This window comes from Peromyscus eremicus, chromosome 5 (assembly GCF_949786415.1).
Source record: "Peromyscus eremicus chromosome 5, PerEre_H2_v1, whole genome shotgun sequence".
Taxonomy (NCBI): Eukaryota; Metazoa; Chordata; class Mammalia; order Rodentia; family Cricetidae; genus Peromyscus; species Peromyscus eremicus.
The window spans coordinates 126475637-126495083 of record NC_081420.1 but is presented as its reverse complement, the minus strand read 5'-3'; the positions used below and the strand labels follow the sequence as shown (position 1 = coordinate 126495083).

Here is a 19447-nt window from a genome sequence, read left to right as displayed (position 1 = left end):
AACAAATGGCTGCTGCTAACTCTCAGATTGCCTGGTTCACACAGCTGGCTAGAAGTTTCCTCTGCAGCCTGCTGTCTGCCTGACACACCAAGACTATTAAAATCCATGTTATTTTACTCTAGCTCACGCAGGATGCAGAACCAATCTCACTTATTTTGCTTAGAGTTAGTAAACGAGTTTACACTTTCCTAACCAACACCCAAGTTTGAAAAGCTCCTCGTTCCTCTCCTGTTCTTTTCCTACAGTACTGGTTTCTCTTGGTTTGTTCCTCGCACACTAAGCCCTTGTTTCATTGCTGTGGGATGGTCTGTATGTCAAATGTGTTGCTGATTGGTCAATAAATAAATCACTGATTGGCCAGTGGCCAGGCAGGAAGTATAGGCGGGACTAACAGAGAGGAGAATTGAGAGAACAGGAAGCTGGGTGAGGGAGACACTGCCAGCCGCCACCATGACAAGCCGCATGTGAAGATGCCGGTAAGCCACGAGCCACGTGGCAAGGTATAGATTAATAGAAATGAATTAATTTAAGCTGTAAGAACAGTTAGCAAGAAGCCTGCCACGGCCATACAGTTTGTGACCAATATAAGTCTCTGTGTTTACTTGGTTGGGTCTGAGTGGCTGTGGGACTGTTGGGTGTCAGAGATTTGTCCTGACTGTGGGCCAGGCAGGAAAACTCTAGCTACAAATGGCGTCCAACGTGGTGGCAAGAGTTTCCACCTAAAAACTGAGAAAAAAGATTCTAAAACGGAGCTAAAAATAGTTCCTAGTTGTTTCTCTCAAGTTAGTGGCAGCCTGTGTGTTTGAGCTACTATGGCGGGTTCCTGGCATGCATGCTTGACCTGCAGTATGGCGGGAATGAGGCCTCTGCAAGTGGCACATTAAGCTGTGTGGTGGATTTAGCCTCTGCTAGTATAAAACAAACCAAAAAAAAAGAGGTTTCTGGGCTACACGCTGCTTTGATAGAAGCATAGACCCACTATTTCTGAGAGTTGATGGCTCCCAGAGCTGGCGGAAAATGTACCACCACCATGTTGGGAAGCTGAAGTGGGTGGAGCCAGCAGCCATAGCGCCAGCGCCGTTTCAGGCTTAGAAGGCTGCAGTTTAAAACAATAGGCTCAAGCTAATATAAAAAAATAAGCCACGTAAAGATGGCTACCACACAGAGAATCTGGATTATGTTCTCTTTGATATTCATAACTGAAGAAAAACATTTGATTACAAAAGCTGTTGAGTTATGCCAAAATGTATATTTTAAAGGTACCTTGACTTCAAAATTTGGATGTAAGGATATGTTGCTTTGGAAAGGAGGCTCTGCTTTTGTTTCCACAGAAAGCCAGAGGCTATGGATTTGTTCCAGATTAAGATACATTAGGTTTGACCAGCCAAGACCACCTGAAAGGTCTCCGATGACACCATGGCCCAGATGATCCAACATCCAGAACTGTTTCAAGGCAACTGGCTCAGATGATACACCCTCATGGACTACTCCATAATCCTAAAATATTCTTTGTGTCCCCATAAGATACAGCGCCCCCCTCCAGCAGGAAGTAGTAAGAAAAGCTACGCCCAAATTCCCAAATATACCAAGCTGACTTTGGAGATGTGTAAAGGTTAAAACCTTCCTTTTTAAGAAAAGAAAAGGGGAAGTGCTGTGGGATGTTCTGTATGTCAAATGTGTTGCTGATTGGTCAATAAATAAATCACTGATTGGCCAGTGGCCAGGCAGGAAGTATAGGTGGGACTAACAGAGAAAAGAATTGAGAGAACAGGAAGCTGGGTGAGGGAGACACTGCCAGCCGCCACCATGACAAGCCGCATGTGAAGATGCCGGTAAGCCACGAGCCACATGGCAAGGTATAGATTAATGGAAATGGATTAATTTAAGCTGTAAGAACAGTTAGCAAGAAACCTGCCATGGCCATACAGTTTGTAACCAATATAAGTCTCTGTGTTTACTTGGTTGGGTCTGAGTGGCTGTGGGACTGTCGGGTGTCAGAGATTTGTCCTGACTGTGGGCCAGGCAGGAAAACTCTAGCTACATTTCATAGTGTTCTTTTTGTTCTGTGTTTCTGCCTTGCAGTTCTCAGGATCTCTCTCGGGTCTTGTCAGGCTTGGAGGACATTCTGACTGAGTAGCCCCAACTTTGATTTCTGGTAGTGACTGCAGCTATCAGAGAAGTACTGATAGCAGTCTGGGTTACCTGGTAAATACTGCAGTAACTTCTTTAGTTTTCTGGATTCGATTCTGATGGACTGTTCTATGACAGATTAATAAATAAAAGTAATGCTGCAGTTGGAAATTATGAGCCAGTTCAGTTGCTAACTATGCAACTAATCAATGGCCAGAAATAAGTAACGGGGGACTACCCTAGACTATAGGCCCGAGTCTCAGAGAGCCAAGAATCATTTCTTCCTGTGGGTTCTGAGGGCAGTGAGGTGTGATGTAGCAGGTCTGCTTGTGAGTTCTCATTTCTTTACTCAGTATGAAGAGATGCTGCCACGTTCCCATTAGGTCGTGCAAGGTGGATAATAGAGGAGTTAGAAACATGGCCCAGAGGAGCTCTCAGTGGGCTGGGGCCAGCTGACACATGCCACTTAGGTTTCCAAGGAACCAAACTCCCCACTCACACATGGCTGATGCATTTGCGTCTAAATGTGGTGCTGCCAGGGCCTCTGGCCAGCTTCAGGGCAGGAAATAGAATGTCCCCTTCTTCACCAGTGAAATCAGCGTGTGCATGATTTTTACTGGGGCCAGTGAGAAGGCTCAAAGGGACAGCTAGCTGAGGAAGGCAGACCAGGAGATGGCCTACACAGATCTTACTTGGCGTTATAACTGTTGACGAGCTGCTTACCTGCCCAGGTCTAAGGGCACTTGCCTGTAAGATGGAGATATTTACACATCTTACTGGAGACTTAGGAAGACGATGTTTCTGACTGGCCACTTGGGACCACAGATGAAGGCGCTATTCGAGTTCAGGTGACAAATTCACTGTGTGTTTGTGTTTCCAGCAGTGTGATGGGTGCGTGTAAACCTTCCAGAAAATGCTTTTAGAGTTTGGTTTTTAAAACAACAACAAAAAACTGAACAGCTTGTTGGTCTTGGATGCATAGATTTGGCTTTAGTTTGACTAGGTTTGGGAAATGGCACATGTGATTCAGAGTTCACAGAGTGGCTTTCAAACCGTTTGCTCTGATTAGCGATACAGATGCTTGAATCATTTGAGAATGTGCTGGCTGGTGACTGGTCCCAGATGTTCACCAACTTTGTTTTGTAAAAAAAAAAAAAAAAAAAAAAGGCCCAAATTAATTCTACTTTGTAGGTTATGAATTGTGCAAGTCAAGAACCTTTCTTCCCAAGTTGAATGGGAGTCTATTAAAACAAAACAAAACAAAACAAAACAAAACAAAACAAAACAAACCCAAAACAGCACAAGTGGTATCATGGCTCAAGCCTGCAATACCAGTACCTGGAAGAGGATTGCTGTGTTTGACGTTAATCTGGGCCACACAGTGAGTTCCAGCCTAGCTTATGTTGTAGAGTGGTTTTAAAAAAAATGTACCAACTAAAAACCACAGAAAGTGTTGCTCTTTCTCCCATGATTTGCCACCTTTGGAGAGTTTTGTTTGGCTGTGACCCAGCAATTGATCTCACATGTGACTACTACCCAAGATTTAAAATGTCTCCTGCATCCCAGAAGGGACTTTGTGTCAGGCACCCTTGATCACTTCCATCCATTCCCCCAGTGACTTTACCATGGTCCTTCCTGCCTCAAGAAATTCCGTGGATGGCTGTCTCCTCACTACTTCAGTCTAAATAGTTCTCCTTATTTTTTATCTCATCCTGTTGGATCTACCAAGCTTTCCCTGGCACCTCGACCCAAAGACAGTCCCTAAACAGACGCCCGATGTTGCCAGGCTCTTCTTGGAGTTTCGTTAGCTTGGTCTTCACTAGAGTTCTTTCCTTGGCCCCTTTAAACTCATCCTTCAAGGCTCGGCTTAAAGCTGTTTTCTCCAGAAACTCCCCAAACCCTTTGCCTCCTCTTTCACAACGGGCGGCAATCTGTGGCTAAGTTTCCAGAGAGATGGTTGTGGGGGTCCAGCCAACTGCCATGCCTTTCCTTCTCCCGACTCTGGAGACCCTTTGTTTCCTTCTACAGTTGCTTTCTGAACCCATCCTCACCCCCTCACATGGCAGGGCTTCTTGAGGGTCTGTCAGTCATCAAACCCCAGACCTGCCTGGTGTGTTCATGTCCCTGTCCTTTTCCCCGTTCTTAAGACTTTGTCACCAGGATGAGCCAGGAGCCTCTCCTCTATTCCCCGGGTCCCTCAGAGCACACACATGGAGGTCCAGGTAAAGAGGAGAAGTGAGATGGAGGAAAGAACGTAAACAGAGGAAGATAAAATTCCTTTTCATGAGATGCAGGCAGGCTAGAAACTCTTGCATATTGTACGGTTTTACCCCATCACATTTATGTCCTTTGCATATATGTGAGTGACTGTGATCGCAAATGTGGTCATCAATTTCACACACCTGACAAAGAAATTGCCTCCATCAGATTGGCTTGTTGGCATTTCTGTGGGGGCAGTGTTTTGATTGCTAATTAATGCAGTAGGGCCCAGTTCACAGTGGTGATGCCACCCCTCAGTAGGTGGACAGGGGCTATGTAAGAAAAGTAACTGAACAAGCTATGGGAGCAAGCCAATATGAAGTGTTTCCCCATGGTTCTCCTTCCTACCTTGCCTGTTCTTCCTTCAGTGATGACTGTAACCTGTAAGCAGAAATAAACCCTTTACTCCCACAGATGAGTTTTGATCATGCTATTTATCACAACAGCATAAAGAGAATTAAGGCAAAAATAGGCACCCAGAGTTGGGGTTGCTGTAATGGACCTGTTGTTTTGAGGGAGGATTGTAGAAATGTTTGAAGATTTAGGCTGGAAAAGCCATTGCTCCCTCAGGACCTAATGAATTGCCATGGGAACTTGAAGATGATACTGTGAGCAATGCTAATTGTGGAAGCTTGGTTCATGAAGTCTTAGAGGGAAGTTTGAAAGTCCCTTAAAGAATCCATCAGGGCCATTGGTGTGCTATTTTGAATGAAGAACCTGTGCTGTTTGGTCCTTGGGGGGCTGAAGAATGAGGTGTGGTTAACAAGAGACCAGCACCACTGAAGTGAGACTGGAACTATCAAGGCTGGTTTGCCAGGCCTGAAATGCCAGCTGCAATAAATGAGAGACTGGAGTCACTGAGGGGAAATCTTCTGGGAAGTATTTCCTCAGGGTCAGCACATAGAAGCTGTGGTCCGGAGGGGGCCAGGGCTGCATTTCAAGCGAGGAGTCAAACTTGATAATGTGAAGAGTCTCCCACATGGTACTGGTTTTGAGGGCATGAGGGGGTCATGGAGAGCCGCTGAGACTCAGCACCATGTGGCAGGGTTGGAGTCCCTGCAGAGAGCCAGGATGCCATTGCTGAAAGTGCTGCCTCAGTTGTAGAGGAGACTCCAGAATAATAGAGAGGCAGGGATGTCTACCAAAGACAGCATCAAGAGTGGAGCAGAGTCAGCTTGAGCCTACAAGACAACATGTATGCATTGCTGATTGCAGGTATGTGGGACTGTCCAAGTCCTTGGATCTCAGAACTGTGAGTCCCAGACACTGGACACAGCTTTTTACATTGTTGGGGTTTGGTTTTGCTTTGATCTGATTGTAACTGTGCCCTGGTTCTGCCGTGTAGGGATAAAAAAGCATATAACTTACTTTGAATTTTACAGGAGTCCATAGTTAGGAGAATTTGGATTTTTAAACGAGACATTGTTTTGTTTTGTTTTGTTTTGTTTTTTGAGACAGGGTTTCTCTGTGTAGCTTTTTGCCTTTCCTGGAACTCCCTCTGTAGTTCAGGCTGGCCTCAAACTCACAGAGATCCACCTGCCTCTGCCTCCTGAGTGCTGGGATTAAAGGCGTGCACCACCACCGCCCGGCTGAGACGTTGGATTTTTAAAGTGTTGAAATTTTAAAAGATTGAGTGACTTTTGAGATTGTACTGTGTTTTATATTGTGACATCAATATGAGAAGTTTTGACTTAACAGTGGTGTGTTTGTGTGTCAGGTTGGAGAGGGGTGGGTTTGTGATGGCTAACCACCCCTTGGTTGTCAGCTTGACACACCTGGGAAGAGGGTACCTGAACTGAGAAATTACCCTCATCATCAGGCTGGCCTGTGGCCATGTCTGTGGAGCGTTTTCTTCATTGCTAACTGAGGCAGGAGGACCCAGTCCACTCTGGGGCAGGCGGGTCTGGGCTGTTTGAGAAAGGCAGCTGAGCAGGCAGAGGAAGCGGAGCAGTAAGCAGCGCTCCTTCGCTGGTTTCGGCTTCTAGCTCCTGCCTTGGTTTCCCTCTGTAATATACTATAACTTGTAAGCTGAAATAAACCCTTCCTTCCTCAAGTTGCTTTTGGTCACTGTTTTATCACCCCTCATCTGTTGTTCCCAGACTTTTGGGATTTCTTGTGGAACAAGGAGAACTCTGAGCTCACAAGTAAATACAGCCAAGGAGCTTAAATATGGTTGCAATTAAGATCACTTCATATCAAAGGTCTCCAGGTCTTACTCTGACTAGTCCTAGCACATGAGAGAAGGTCTTCAAGCAATATGTTTGTGTGTGTGGGGGGGAACGTAGAGGTCTACAGAAACTCTCCCCTCTACAGTGAACACTGACTTCAGGGATATAGAGGCCCAGCTCCCCACCAGCTCGCTGTGAGCCTCCTCAAGAGTCAGAGATCCTAATCCCTCTTCCTCAGCTGAGCAGCAAGTGTGAGGCACGTGTGAAAACACACCACAGATAGACGCTCCCTGATGGTGTGAGCTGGCGGGAGGATAAACCAGGCAATTGCTAGCATGGAACTGGTCGGCCTGGTTCTCACTTATGAATTTATTTGGGTTTTCTGGATTGGCAGTTGGCAAATATAGCCCTCTAGAGACAACTGCAGATTCCAGATAGACAGCAGAAGTTTTAGACTTCTAGATGATTGCCTAAATTTAAATTGAAGTTCTTCTGTGTACTTTAGAAATCTCCTTGATTCTTGCAAGCCTGAATTTGTCTTTAAACCTGAGGATAACAGCTCCTACCTCCTACATCTGTTGGGAGGGCAAATAGGGTCATTTATACAGCGATCTTGCACTAATGCCTGGTACATGAAAGTGCTAGTGTCTGCCAGCCCTTAAATGCATGTGCTTTTCAGTAAATGATGAATAAGTAAATAAATTACTTGCTACTATTCATCTGGATTCAGTTCCTGGTGGTGCTTTTTGGTTTTCTTCCAGTGTCAGGCTAATTCCATCTGACCTTGCTGAGGCAGGGAGCTATTTAGCTGGGGATGCAGGGAAGAAGAAATGAAAGGCCTCAGCCAGGGCTAAGGTGACCCAGTGCAGAAGACTGGAGGCAAATGTCCCAACACCAAAGGGCTGCTCGGGGAGCGCCATACCCAGGCGAGGTCAGCACAGGTGCTCCTCCCACTCTGCCTCCTCAGAGGAGCCAGCCTGGTCTGGGTCCTGTTTCCGGGCAGTTTCTGGATTCATCCTGTCAGGATTTGGGGCTGCTTCAATTCTCTTTCCAAGGTTGCTATGATGAGCCAAGTGACAGACATTTTTTTTTTTTCTGTGAAAGAATTAGCAACCAATCTTGGTATTTGAGAGTCCCTGCATTTCAGTCCTTCCTTACACCCTCAAATGACTGTGAGGGCTGAGACTGTGGAACACAGGCCAGTCTGACCTCTCCAGCTGCCTCTGAGGTCTCTCAACCCACAGAACAGGTGGGGCGTTCCATAATCTCTCTAAAGCCATCAGTGTAGTTATCTGGTTCTGTCTTCGCCAGTCACCTGCTGTGTGAGCTACAGAAACACCCTTCCCCTCTCTGGTCCTTAGATTTTCCATCTGAAAACCAAGGGAGATGACCTGGACCATCTGAAGTTTCTCTTGCCTCCCCAGGGTATTCTGGGAAAGAACTGACTCCTTGGCACATCATGTAGCTAGCAGAAGCCTTGAGTCACTGCCTTCTCCCGACTCCAATGTGCCTGAGTTCTTACAGAATCTGTATTTAGTTATGGCTTCCTGAGTCCTTTTATTTGGAAAGGTAATTGTTGGAACCTCCTAGCCCAGAGGTGATCACTTAGGCTCCCAGCCAGAGTGTGAGCAGCCCTGTAGAAGAAAATTAGAGCCTCTGACCCATTCTGGCGCTGGTTGGGACCTTCCCGGACCCGAAAGGTTGAAGACAAGGATTCCCAGTTCATCTAGGCCTGCACCCGATTCTGATGTGAGTGTTTCAAGTCAGCTCAGTTCAGCCCCAGGACTCCCCTCCCTTCCCTCCACCCTCTTTGGTAGGCGTGATGTTTGTTTCACAAGTAGACAGTCTGCTAAGTGATGCAGGAAGTGGGCCCCCTGGGAAGGCAGATACAGCCCAGCAGAGCAGATAACTGAGTGAAGCCTCTGGAAGCTTCTGGGGCCTGGACAGGGTCAAAGATAAGCGGAAATACCAGGCTTATCACTAAGCCCGAGCTCTTCCAGAGAAGTCACCCCAGCCAACCAGCCCACCTCATTCCCAGGGCTCCACATGGTTGGGCAACATCTCCAGGCAAAGTAAACAGGACTTGGCCACTGTGGCCACAGGATGGGAACTCTGTGCCCTGTCCCAGCACTGTGCAGGCCCGGCACCAGAGGCCAGCAGCGGGCATCAGATTACACCCAGATATTTGCGGTAAGGGTGGCATTAAGCCATTATGCTTTGATGTTAGAGTCTGAGGAACAATTGGTAAGGTCGCAGGACTAAAGGAAACAATGACAATTGTTCCCAAGGCTTAGGTCCTTTTAGACAAAGAAATGTAGTCAATAGAAAACTTTGATTGATGGGTACAGTCTGTGGATAGCCATCTTGAGCTTCCCAAGCCACTAGCAGGGTATAAAGGACAGGCAATGTCAACTGTCAACTAACCCTCCAGCGTGCACTGGACTCTGTGTGGATTTCTGGGACTGATTTCCATTTGCTTTCCTTTCTTGACTAAGTTTGGCTCCACAGAGGACACATGTGTGTCTTCTAAGCATGTCATCTAACGCTGCATGTGGGAGGCACAGGGAGGTGTAGGGCAGACTGACCCGAGACTGAGGAAATGTGCTCTCTGCCTGTATCCATTGCTGCCTTCTTGGGCTGACAGCTTCGGGCAGACGGTGGCGATGGCAGTTTTAATCTCTACAATTTAGACGGACTAGCCGTGTGCTAGACATTGTGCAGGTGTTGTACCACACCGCAGGGCGAGCCTCCTGTGAGGAGGAACCCCTGTGAGGAGGAATGCTGGGGGCAGACTGGTGAAGTAGTTTCCATGCCTGCAGCAGTCTCTGTGGCATTTGTGAGGGGCACTCTCCGACCACTGGCTTCCTTCTCTTGGAAAAATCTCAGTATTTGATTTTGTTAGAGTAGGACCCATCTCTGCCATATACAATATTGTTATGAATATGCAAAGAGGAGGGGTGCCCTGTGTTCTCTTTCTTAGATGTGTGTCTTGAGCTCCCCCGTAACAGACCTCTTTTCCCCACAGACAACCGTGGACAATTTTCAGCTGTTTGGTTTGTTTGCTTGTTTTTTGTTGTGTTTTAATTTTGTTTTGGTTTTTCGAGACAGGGTTTCTCAGTGTAGCCCTAGCTATCCTAGAACTCTCGTAGCCCAGGCTGGCCAGGAACTCACAGAGATTCACCTGCCTCTGCCTCCTGATCGCTGGGATTAAAGGCAGGCGCCACCGTGATTGGCTCAGCTGTTTTTTTATTTGCCCCCTTCCCCATATTTGTGTTGTTAGTTTCGTCCCTGGACTTCCTCTTAGATAAATGGACAGGACCTTTCTCACTCAGGCTTTCAAGCTCATTCTAATCCTGATAAATTTCTGTTTTTGCATAATAAGTATTTACTTCATTAGGGCTATATATATTCATCGCTAAATCAATGATTGTACTTGAACATCATTCTTTCTTGTAAGACTTTTTCGGGGTTTCTTCTTCTGTTTGTTCCCTAGTTGCCATGCCTGCCAACCATCAGGCTAACTGCTGAATACTTCCGATGTGTCAATCACTGATAACCAGTGTAAGGTTTAGCATTCTCCTGCAACCTTCCACAGCTCCATGAGATACACACAGAGTTATTTTTCTTATGTCACAGAAGAGGCAAGAAGGGCAGACTCAGAAGTTAGGTAGCCCTTGGCCACCGTTCTAGCTAATAACTGGGAGAGAGAGAGAGAGAGAGGTAGGAGTTAAATCTAGCCATTCTGACTCTAGGGCCCCAAGCTCTTAACATTTCTCACATATCTTAGGACCGGGAGCGTAGCTCAGAGGTAAAAGGCTTGCGTAGCATGTGCAAATCACTCCTCCAATTCTCAACAACAAAACAAAAATTATGTGTGTGTGTGTGTGTGTGTGTGTGTGTGTGTGTGTTGCCTAGCATGTGTGTGCAAATCACTCCCCCAACCCTCTAACAATAACAAAACAAAAAACAGGGGGGGAGGGGGGACGGACGGGATGGGACTGTTTGCTGGGTTTTGAGACAAAGGTTCACATTCTCATGTAGCTATGGATGGCTTCAAGCTTGAACTGTTGATCCTCCTGCCTCTACTTTCCCAGTGCTCGGGTCACAGGCGTGGGCTGCCACACCTAGCTAACTATGTTACATCGGTTCCCTGCTCCCTTAGAGTCATCCTTTGGGGGGATTCCTCATTTTCCTGTTTCAACTCGAGACTGTGTTGAACCTGTTTTTTTTTTCCCTACTTGGACCAGAATTCAGCTCTACAGCAGCTCCCTAGGGAGGGAGCAGTGAGAAAAGGAAGCTAAAGCGTCCCAGTTTCTACATCTTTTCGAGCTGCAGATCTCTCTCTTTTTTTTTTTTAAAGATTTATTTATTTATTATGTATACAGTGTTCTGTCTGCATGTTTTGCCTGCAGGCTAGAAGAGGGCATCAGATCTCATTATAGATGGTTGTGAGCCACCATGTGGGTGCTGGGAATTGAACTCAAGCTCTTTGGAAGAACATTCAGTGCTCTTAACCGCTGAGCCATCTCTCCAGCCCCGAGCTGCAGATCTCTTAGGCAAGGGTGCAGTGTAGTCAAAATTCTGAAGGGAAACACTTCCCGACCTAGAAGTCTATGTTCTGCCCAACTGTCTTCTGGTATCCAGTCGTCAGGATGAGAAGTCTGAGTTCAGTTGTTCCTTGTGGGGTTTGTTTTGTTTTGTTTTCTTTCTTTCTGTTTTTTTTTTTCGAGACAGGGTTTCTCTGTGTAGCTTTGGAGCCTTTCTTGGAACTCACTCTGTAGCCCAGGATGACCTTGAACTCACAGAGATCCACCTGCCTCTGGGAATAAAGTGTGCCACCACTGCCCGGCATGGTTTTGTTTTCTAATTTCTGGGAGCTTTTATTTACCTTTAATTAAAATTTTATTTTATTTTAAAGTGTGTGTGTGTGTGTGTGTGTGTGTGTGTGTGTGTGTGTGTGTAGGCATGTACATTTGCAAGCTGGTGCCCACGGAGGCCAGGGGTGTCTGATTCTTTGGAGCTGGAGTTACAGGCTGTTGGGGTCGACTGGGCCTGGATGCTGGTCCTCTGGAAAGGCAATACAGACTCCTAGCCACTGGGCCACCTCTGCCATAGAACTGCATGATGACTACAGCACTTGTCTGATAAGTTCCTGAAACCCCAGTTAATTAGATGTGACACTAGGCGAGATACATAGTCTAATAGATTTGTTTCTTTTCTTAAAATAATTTTGTTTTTATTTTATGTGTGTGGGTGTTTTTGCCTGCATGTGGTCTGTGCACTACATGTGGGCCTTGTCTCCAAGGAGGCCAGAAGAGGGAGTCAGATCTTCTGGACCTGGAGTTACAGGTGTTCGGGCACTGGAAATTGAACCCAGGTCCTCTGGAAGAGCAGGCAGTGGGGTTTTTTTTTTCCTTTTAGGATTTATGTATTTATTTTACGTATATAAGTGCTCTATTGACTTTTTGCCAGAAAAAGGCCTAGATCCCACTGTAGATGGTTGAGAGCCACCATGTGGTTGCTGGGAATTGAACTTAGGACCTCTGGAAGAGCAGCCAGTGCTCTTAACTGCTGAGCTGTCTTTCCAGGCAGTTTTCCTTCTTTCTTTTCTTTTCTTTTTTTTTTTTTTTAAGTTTCTACATTTTTTTATTTTTATTTTTTTTTGTTATCAGCTTGATACAGTACAAATTCTTATACTAATACTGAAATGTTTCACTGAAGCTTGCCTAGTGATTGAGTAAAACCAAAACTCATTATAAACCACAGTCATCCTAGGGTCCCCCCTGCTATGTAGCCTCCCTGGATCTGTGGGTTGCAGTCTGATTGTTCTTTGCTTTATATCTAGTATCCACTTATGAGTGAGTACATACCATGTTTGTTCTTCTGGGTTTGGGTTACCTCACTCAGGATGAAATTTCTAGTTCCATCCATTTGTCAGGCAGTGTTTTTTTAACCACAGAGCCATCTCTCCAATTCCTCTTTTTGCTTCTTATGCATATTTCTTCATTTTATTTTTTTGCTATTTTTTAATTTTAAGTTATGTTTATCTGTTTCTTATTGACTGATTAATCTGTGTGCATGTGTATGTCCATGTGTGTCTGCACTCAAATGCCATGGCACACATGTGAAAGTCAGAAGACAACTTGTAGGAGTTTGTTCTTCCACTATGTGCGTTTTGGGGATCGAACTCGGGTGGCCGGTCTTGGCAGCAAGTGCCTTGACTCATTGAGCCTTCTCACTGGCCCTGTGTCTTTTTTTTTAGCGCCACTGTCTATTATCTAAAGATAATAGCTTTAAAACTTTTAAGATTTCTTTTCTTTTATGTGTACAGGTGTTTTGCCTGCATATATGAATGTGTACCTTATGCTCACAGAGAGAAGACGAGGGCACCGGATCCCCTGAAACTGGAGTTAAAGATGGTTTGAACCATCATGTAGGTGCTCAGAACCAAACTCAAGTCCTTTGCAAGAGCAGCAAGTGCTCTTAACAGCTGAGCCATCTCTCTAGTCCTGAGATAGTATCTTAACTTTCTTTTGTAATCCACATTTTTGTATTTTTAAAATTTAGTGTTCATATTTTTAATTTTCTCCATTGTTTGCATCCTCTCCTTTCCAGAGCCCTCTTCTAATGGCCAGAGCAGACAGCCTTCCTCATGTTTGACTATAAATGACAGCCTTTTAGAATTGTTGTTTCTCATATTCTTTGTTTCGTCCTTGATTTTATTTCTTTATTTGTTAATTGCCTATTTTCATTGGGAAGTTTTCTTTGAATACCTGGTGATCTTTTTTGTCTCTGTGTATTTCAGAACATGGCACTAAAAACTGAGTGGCTGAGGCCTTGCTCTGTTTTGCTGAAGATCATCTGGGGGTGGTTTCCAAGGGGCCCTCTCTACTTCAGTGCCTAGAATTCTTGTGCTGTAGACCCTTGCATGTCCCTAGAAGTAGGCTCATTGTCGGGGCTACAGTCTCCTAGCTGTGCCTTCTCTGTGCAGAGATGTGGGGAACAGTGAACCGTGAAGGAATCTCTTGGTGCCGCTGTTTACACTGATGGGTATCAGTGGCTCAAGGCTCAGAGTTGGTCTGATTTGATTCCACAATGTGGGGTGACAGATGCCAGGAAGTTAGTGCCGATAAACCCTTGGTGGCCAATTTTAAGCAACTAAGTGATATAAAAGGAGTGGTTCTTAGGTCGACTATACCTGGAGTCCAAGCTGTTGGCATTGTGAATGACGTTCTAGTGTCTCAGAAATACCATTGACGTTCCTTTGTCAGAAGTTGTACTTCTGCAGCATGATAAAGGACAATAATTAGCCACAAAACTTTCTAGAAACACCACCATGAAGAGCAAATAGTTCTGCAGACGGTTCATATACAATAGTTATAAAGCTTAGCCACAGGGCCAGATAGGCAGCTCAGTGGTGAAGAGCAGTACATCCTGCTCTTGTAGAGGATCTGAGTTCAAGTCAAATGGTTCACAAGCAACTGTAACTCCAGCTCCAGGGAATCTGACACCTCTGGCCTCCACCAACATCTGTATCCAAGCACACATATCTTCTTTCCTACAGATCTTAAGTTAGAAAAAAAAAGCTTAACAAGAACACAGTGATCAAGAGCAAATGTTTTCTCAGAACATTAACAGACAACAGGTGTGAAATTTACAGAAACCACCAAGAGTAAAACTAACTTGAATATTAAGTACTGTTGGTAGAGTTATAAGTGTTCATTATCTTTTAATCACCAGGAGGCACTGTGTGGGGGCCAATGTTAGGGCCCGTGTGCTTGCCTTTGCTGAGAAACATATTCTTAATACAGGTATGAATTATTTTAGTTAGGGTTTCTATTGCTGCCATGAAACACCGTGACCAAAAAGCAAGTTAGGAAGGAAACTGTTTATTAGTTTACATGTCCATTCACTGTTCATCACTGAAGGAAGTCAAGACAGGAACTTGCACAGGGCAGGAACCTGAAGGCAGGAGCTGATGCAGAGACCATGGAGGGATGCTGCTTACTTGCTTGTTCCTCATGGCTTGCTCAGCCTGCTTTCTTATAGAACCCAGGAATACCTGCCCAGGGGTGGCATCACTGCGGGGTGTTTACCCACCAACCCCACAGTTGCCCAGAGTTTTCTTGAGTGTGAGCAGCAGAAAATATTAGAAGGATTTAGTTTGTGGAGATAAACAGAAAATAAAGGATAGCCTCAAGAGGGCCTGGAACCTTTTCTAATGGGCCCTGACTGTCTGTGCCCCAGGGTATTTATAGAGATGCCAAGGAGTGGAGCAAAAGACCTCCCCGCAGCACAGCCAAGTGCAGACCATCTCAGACACCTGCACTGATGCCCATGGTCCTAATCATCCTCTATGCAGACCTCCTGGGTAAAGCCACGAGGAACCTGAAAACGGGCTCCCACACATCACCAACAGTGGACTGGGCCCTCCTCAAACAATCATTAATCAAGAAAATTCCTTACAGTCAGTTCTTAAGGAGGCATTTTCTCAATTGAGTTTCCCTCCTCTCAGATGACTCTAGCTTGTGTCAAGCTGACATAAAACTAGTCAGCACAGGAATACACAAAGTCCGGATAAGGTTAGCATCCCTAACAATTCTATTTTATAGACTATCATCTTTGTAAGGTGCTTCCTAAAGCTTTGTATCGTAGACTGCTTATAGAGTACGTATATAAGACAGCCAGAACAACTAGCTCCATGACATAGAAGAGTTATACGGAGTCTTTTTTAATATATGAAGCCAGCTTCTCCAATGGAAGTGAGATTCAGAATTTTTCTTTCAGCAGGGCAATGGGGGCTACAACACTGACTAAAATTTTAGATCTCTTACAGGCTTATGGGACAGGGTTAGTTGTTACAAATAGATCATGTACAAGTGCCTGTCTCATAAAATAAAAAACACTGTCAGGACAAGCAGCTATTCACCAGGGTTTCAAGCAGCAAGGTTGTCCAGGTGGAAGATTTTTCTCAGATGTTGTTTAAGCTTCCTAAGAGGGCAGCATTACATGTACGATGAAGCCTTTTTCACAGAGGGTGGGTAGGATCTCCCCAGGCTCATCATTATCCATTTTAAGCAGGAGCTGACTCGGTTTCAGGAGTCAGTAGGGAATTACAGGAAGTAAAGAAAACCATTAGGAAGGTACAACACAGAATGTACCAGTATTCCCTTTAAAGAGCCAAGTTAGGTAGAGCTTGTGGATGGGAGACACTGTCAGTCCTCCATAATCCACAACCCTCATGTTCTGTCACTCGTTCTCACCTGGGGTGCCGCTGTGGGCTGCCTTGCATTTCTCCATGCTTAGCTTAGCTTGGCTGCAGGCCGAGGGGAAACAGGACCCCACTCTGGCCTGATGTGCCCACTGCTTGGGTTGACCGTGGCTGCAGCTATTGGTAAGGTAATTTCCCAAGCAGCCCAAGTCTGAAGCATAAGTAATTTTTTTTTAACAAAACATCAAATCTTATCTTTTAGGTTAAATATAAAATGTTATTAAGAACAGAACAATGGACTTCAGGTTTCAAATGTCCTAAGATGGCATAACTATCTATGCTGCAGACTGCCTTGTGATTTTCCCAGGTCTCCAACAAACAAATGCTGTACGAGCCAGCACCCAAATTATTTTAAAATAATCGCCCACATTGTAAGAGCCAAGAAACAGCACAGTCTGCTTCCTCAGCATTCTCGTGATTCTAAACGGTTGATGACATAGTCAATGGATAACTAGAAAGGAAAAACAAAATTTAAATATATTTTGGGCATCAATAGATGCCCACTTTAAATCTTGAAAGATTGAATTACATCTAATTTTTAACTCACAAGTATTTTTTTAAAGACCTTTACAAATTTCAAAGTGTTAACAATAGTATATTTTTTTCTGTAACAGTAACTAGATGAACTTCTCAATTGAGTAAAAACTTTTATATAGTTTGGCAGAATGAAAACATGCACAATGGGCTTATTTCCTCTATTGAAATCTCCTAAATCGTGTCAACGTCTGGTTACGAGGGGACATGTCTTTTAAAACAGACGGTGCAAAGAGGAAAAGGAAGCTTCAGCTGTTTCTTAGGCCTGCCCATTGTGTCATTTAGAAAGGAAAACTGATGAATTCATGTTAAACTGTAGATTTTTAAAGACCAGATAAAGGGTGCAAGGTAGTGGAAACATGCTGGATTTTTAGGAATGCTTTTGTTCTTTAAATATAGGCTCTTTTATTAAGTCCTCTTATAGCTCCTTGTCTGTCTTACTTTTTTGTTGCTGTGATAAAGTACTTGCAGAAGGGAGGGCTCCTGCTGGGCTCACGGTCCTGGATCCAGAGGGACAGGAGTCCATCGCCATCACAGTGGGGAAGCATGGCACCAGCACCATAGCATGGAGGCAGGGAAAGCTGGAGCTTGCATCTTGAACTGTCAGGAGACTGAACCGGAAATGGAGGGAGTCTTTTGAAACCTCTAAGCTTGCCCCCAGAGGCATACTTCCTCTAGCAAGGTCACACCTCCTAAGCCTCCCCAAACAGGGCTCCCAACTGAAAACCAAGCATTCAAATGGCAGTCTTATGGGGAGGCATCTCGTTCAAACCACCACACTCATGTAATAGCTCAATAAGCAGAGTCATAGCAGAAAAGAGAAGATAGCCTTACAGTTTTCAATATGCAATACAGTTTTCTCTTGTTTTGAGACAGGGTCTAATAGCCCAGGTGGGCCTGGAGCTGGCTTAGGCTAGGCATGTTTTTGAGGTCCTGATCCTTCACCCCTGGAATCATAGGCCTATATGCCTTCACTACCCCATTTTGGGCAGTACTGGGGATCAAACCCAGAGCCTCTGGTACCCTAGGTGATCGTCTACCCACTGAGATACACCCCAGCCAAGATTCGAGTACGGAATACTCAGCATAGTCACTGTAGCACCAAGCTTCCTATCAGACAGGTTCCAGGAAACAGAATTATTTGAACAAAGGGACAAATGGAAGAAAACTCGTGTGCAGATGGAGAATGGGGTGCTTATTCTCTGCATTACAATGAAAGAATGGGGTCTGGGAACTGAACTTGGATCCTCACCAGAGTAGCTGATGCTCTTAACTGTGGAGCCATCTCTCCAGCCCCTGAAAAAAAGGAAACTTACCAAGGAATTTTTACAAACATGCATATCCAGCATTTTATATCACAGCCTCTGTAGGTGAGTTTTTCTGTCCCTCCTGCTAGCTCCCAAATAACCACATGGAGACTTCTTATTAATTATGAAAGCTTGGCCAATAGCTTAGGCTTGTTACAAACTAGCTCTTACAACTTAAATGAACCCATTTCTATTAATTTGCTTTTTGTCTCATGTCTTTATTACCTCTACTCTATACTGCCCATTCTGCTTCCTCTCTATCTGACTGGTCCTTCCCAGAGCCTCTCTGGCCCGAAAATCCTGCCTAGCTATTGACCATTTAGCTTTTTATTAAACCAATCTGAGTGACAAATCTTCACAATGTATAAAAAGATTATTCCACAACAAGCATCAATAAAAATCTTATACTTACCACTTGTATGTTATCATGAGGACAAAACATAGCAATAATTCAACAGAAGTGATGTAAAGTCTTATGGTGTAAAAAGCAGCTGGTGCCTCCTGAAGTCATAAGATAGAAAAATGTCCTTGAAATAACATGACACTAGCAACTACTAGAACCTTCCAGTCTTTCTTCTCCATTCAAAGACAACTTTCTGTGGGTGTCAGCCACCCCTAAATGTGCCTTTTGGTCCCTTCATTGTGTCTATGATTGTTACCAGATGGAGTCACAGCCTGGAGGTAGAATCATTCATCTGCCCTCAATGAACCGATTAAAAGAACCAAATTAAAGCAAAAATCAGAAAAAGGAGATTTATTCAATGTGGCCATTTTGGGAAAGGGAACAAATAGATCCAGCGAGCCCCACCCAAGTCTGCCTTCAGGGTCCTGAGGTTTAGGATTAGGTAGAGGTCAGAACTATACATCACTAAGCAGTCCTGGTCAAGATGTGTTGTTCCTGCACGGCAATGATTTATCACTGCTTTGGCTCTACACTCCCTCAAGGTAATCTGGAAACAGCATTCTCTCTCTTGGAGATGTTTCATCCAGCTGGCCCTGGCTTTGGCCCTTTTCTTTTTTAGGCATGTGATGCCTGGGGGCACTCTAATTTGAGGTTAACACAAAAATACATCTCTCAACTCAGAGGAAGCAAGAGATAGATTCCTTTAGAGCTAAGATACACATGACCATGGTCCCTAGAACATAGCTTTAGGTCTTCCCAAATACAGTGTTCCAACATGAAAATAGTTTTTACGGGAACAAGACAAAGAAAGCCATAAATCAAGGAATTTTCAAAATACATTTGGTGTACACATCAGAGAGGTAGTTACAGCAAGATGGTAGAATCTCAACAGGCCTCAGGTTTTTTTCTGATAATGCTCTTTGAAAAAAGAATTTTATTTTAGATTTATTTATTTTATGTGTATGAGTGTTTTGTCTGCATATACGCATGTATGACATGACTCATGGTGTCAGGAGATGTCAGAAGAGGGTATCAAATCCCCTGGAGCTGGAGTTACAAACAGTCGTCAGTCACCCTGTGAGCACTGGCAGCTAAGCTGCTGGGCCGTCTTGAGCTATCTCTCCAGCCCTGAGATAGCATTCCTAGCTCTTCCAGTGGTGGAGGGGAGGGTTTTGCTAAGTTAATGCATTTTTATCTGTTTGTCAGGATGTTAGGGCTGATACAGGTAAGTGAGGCTAGCTGTTTGGTAGGCTAAAGATCACCCAAAATAAATTGTAATTTAGCCTTGAAACTTCAACTTTCCAAACTCCAATCCTGGAGCTTAAGGCGGTCAGCCCTTGCACACAGCTTCTTTTCGGGAACTGTGGGTCACAGG

The 19447-nt window shown here is 44.7% G+C and overlaps 1 protein-coding gene across 1 annotated transcript in view; it reads left to right on the top strand.

The window, feature by feature from the left end:
* Positions 1 to 8660: 8660 nt before the first annotated feature.
* Mylk3 (myosin light chain kinase 3) overlaps positions 8661 to 19447 on the top strand; it is a 52639-nt gene continuing 41852 nt past the window's right edge. Inside the window, exon 1 of the mRNA XM_059262665.1 lies at positions 8661 to 8747. Within this exon, the coding sequence (XP_059118648.1) occupies positions 8661 to 8747 (87 nt within the window). The remainder of the gene's footprint in view (positions 8748 to 19447) is intronic.